Raw genomic sequence first — 3,226 nt, forward strand, 5'->3', positions numbered from 1 at the left:
ACTATTGTTTTTGATGCATACAATTTCCTACAAGGATAGCTGTTTGCTAGGCTCAATTATCCGAGGACAAGCTGTAGGCTTGTTATTTTTCTAATTAATTATTGATATTTAAAATAAGGTATTTTGTTATTATTTAAACTTTGTTGTAATATTTCTGTGTGAGTTTGCCAAAAATCTCGAAATATGTTATAATACATGCTGATTTATAGATATTTAAGGTAAACTTTTGAAAACTGAAAATATTTCTGTTTCTGCTTCTGTTTCTGTTCTTGTCTTATCTTAGTCTTACAAAAACGTCTTAATATAGAATGAGCTTATCCTTATTATAATGTTTGTGTTTTATTATTATTATCTCACTAAAATATTCCAACTCTCTTCTACCTCTCAGGTAAAAATAGGCTGCGAYTTAAAGCATGACATAATTTGAAATGCTGTATCGCAAGAATTGGCACCTTTCAATTGATTGCATTGCTGTATGCTCTGCTTTACAGTGTTCACACTAGCTTTCGGTGCCATATTATTTTCGTTCAGGTATTTAATTGTCACCGTTTCATCCAGCATATTGCTTTTATAGAAACCGAATTTTTCACTAACACACTTCATGTGACACTTAATGGCATTGGTAGCCTTAGCAGGATCCATTTGACTGTCAAAGTATTCCTGCAACTCCGCTTTACTGATGCCACTCTCCTTGTTGCAGGCATCCATTAATTCCAGYGGGGACATATCCGCCTGTAAGAATTGAACATAAATATTTTTAATGAACTTTTTTATATGGTTTCATGTGTTGAAGTATCCAATATATTCACCTGCGCAAACCCAAAAAGCGCGGCCATGAAACAAAGTAAAATTAACGGCATATTCTGACTAAATTCAATTGAAGCTGAAAACCAACTGTACAATTTGTGTTTCTTTGACGCGTTTTATACTAAATTTCATAATTTTTTGTGTTATTTAGTAAATAAATTAAGTTTGGCGTAACTAATTTTGGCAACAAGTTAATGAGACTAAATTAAAAGCTCTAACAAAACTTTTCTAGGAAATGTCGGTGATGAGTAATGGGTTGAATTAGAACCATAATAAATAATTTTAAAAATAAAATAATAGTAAAATAGTCTTATTATGGTAGAGATGATAAACTTGAATCATTTCAGCACTTTTCGTTTTGTCCAGCATTTCTGCGCATTTTCCACTATTACCAGATTTTAGGTATTCACAGAGAAAGTGGAAAATTGTTTCCTCATTCCCTACKAGTTCGCAGCCTCAGCRAATGTTGTTGTTATGGTAGCGGTTATTSTGTAYATACTTTTCCTGGACCTATTTAATAAGTCGTTAGTTCTTTTCTTGTCATATATTGACCACACTTGTTTAAATATATTGCATTTTTGTTGTTGTTGAAATTATATATTGAGCTTTCTCCTGATCGATCCTAGCGGTCTTGGTATTAACTCTACGACGGATTCGTTTCGGAATGCTCCTGAGTTTACCAACTCGTCGGCTTTTCGTTGCCGAAAATGTTACTGTGATCAGGAAGCTAGATGTAGCTTGTCTTCTAGGGAGCTCAGTGCTTTCTTGCAGTTAAGGACTTTGTTGGAATTAGTGATGSGCGACGACAAGGTYAGGAGAGYCGCCTGGCTATCCGTATATATTGTTGCTCTCGTAGTTATAGAGTTTCGCAGGTCGYCTCTATGTCCAGTAGTTCCGCTTAGATAGAGAGAGAAATGTCCATATAATCGGAATATTCTCCCGTACCTACTCTGCAGCACATTTTGAACTGAGATGGTATCTTTCTCRCCTATTATCCCTTTTCTCCATTCTAAGGAACTGACTTCGGTATGATCTCCATATTGGCGGCGGAGACGCTTTCGGAGTCGTTTATAATTCATTGATATCTGTACTGRGGTAGCTCTAGCTTCATGGCTTTAATCAGAGCTTTTGGTATTATAAATACTAACTCAATATTWAATTTATCTCAGCAGGTTTTGATAAGAATTGCACAAAATTTATTATCTGATCTATGTTCAAACGATCGTTTGAGCGTAATAGAGTTCTTTAGAAATCTAATTATTTTCTCAGTATTAAAATTCAATAAACTCGGCTTAGATCTCGGCTACARGAAATGCTTTTATAAATATACCTCACAACAATATAAAATTCATCATAATTCAATTTCAAACAAAAGTAGTCACATTTAAACCGATAATCGTTTTAAAATTTAACATTTGTCCAATGGTTTTTGTCTCAATTCCTAAATTTTGCCTACTCATCCCCCGGCCATCACTCATGTRCACCAACAATGTGCTGAAATACTTTGGACTACAAATTGTTTGCTCATTCCTTTGTTTATTTTGACAACAAACCAACTTCAAATGGTTGCTTCCATTGAAATGTGAGCAACTAAAACAACAATAACAAAAAAAAAAAAGAATTTTTCAAATATTTTAAAATTAACAATTTCCAGAGCTGAATAACCGTGGGCTCGAAACAATTCAAAACGAAATATGTTTGTAATTTCTCAGTAAATGACCAACAAACAATAAAACAAATAATGTTGCGTTGTTGTTGTTGTCACAAAATTTTGCTATTGACTGCGAGTTTGAAAAGGTGAGAATAAAGAAAAATCGCCTTAAACCACAATGCGGCAAGGGCACACGTCAATTTTAATTATTAAAGGTCAGTGAGGAGCGAGTAACCGCCTCACGTACACTTGCACACACACACAGGAATACGCATTTGTATGCGTTGCAAAGGTAATGGGGAAAAAATTGAAAAGCTGGCACAAATAGAAAATCATATTAAGTGAAAAGAAAAAGTAGAATTAACTCAAAAGGATGTGGGCGCATACTCAGCTGGCGTAAATGATGCACAACCGCAACGCGTATGTTGTGGAATGCATGGCTGTGCGCGTGTGTGTGTGTTTGTGAGCGCTGTATTGCATTGCTTGGCATTTATGTGTGTTGTGACGCCTACCTGTGGTGGACTAGCAACGGCTGCCTTTTGACTGCGATTTTTGGCTCAAAGGCACAGCTGGAATTCACACCAATACATGATCACGTGATGGCCGCGGTTGGCAACACCGAACAGCCGCAATTTTGTGGTTTGCACGGTGTGTGTGAGTATGGAAGTTTTCCTGCAATGCTAATGCAGCACCGAAATGGTATTCAAAACCACGGAAAGAGGGAAAAAGATTTCGATTTTTTATCGTAAATGAAATTTATCTCGAAAA

General features: G+C 35.6%; 1 protein-coding gene across 1 annotated transcript; it reads right to left on the reverse strand.

Moving 5' to 3' along the window:
- Positions 1-384: 384 nt before the first annotated feature.
- On the reverse strand, positions 385-860 carry LOC108972499 (general odorant-binding protein 56h-like). The gene is made up of 2 exons (XM_018939117.1): positions 810-860; positions 385-732 (listed from the first exon to the last, which is right to left on the reverse strand). Exons 1-2 carry the CDS (start codon positions 858-860, stop codon positions 385-387), a joined length of 399 nt encoding a protein of 132 aa, XP_018794662.1.
- Between the last annotated feature and the right edge of the window lie 2,366 nt (positions 861-3,226).

This window comes from Bactrocera latifrons, unplaced genomic scaffold (genome assembly GCF_001853355.1).
Source record: "Bactrocera latifrons isolate USDA-ARS-PBARC rearing strain unplaced genomic scaffold, ASM185335v1 scaffold_40, whole genome shotgun sequence".
In the NCBI taxonomy this organism is placed as follows: Eukaryota; Metazoa; Arthropoda; class Insecta; order Diptera; family Tephritidae; genus Bactrocera; species Bactrocera latifrons.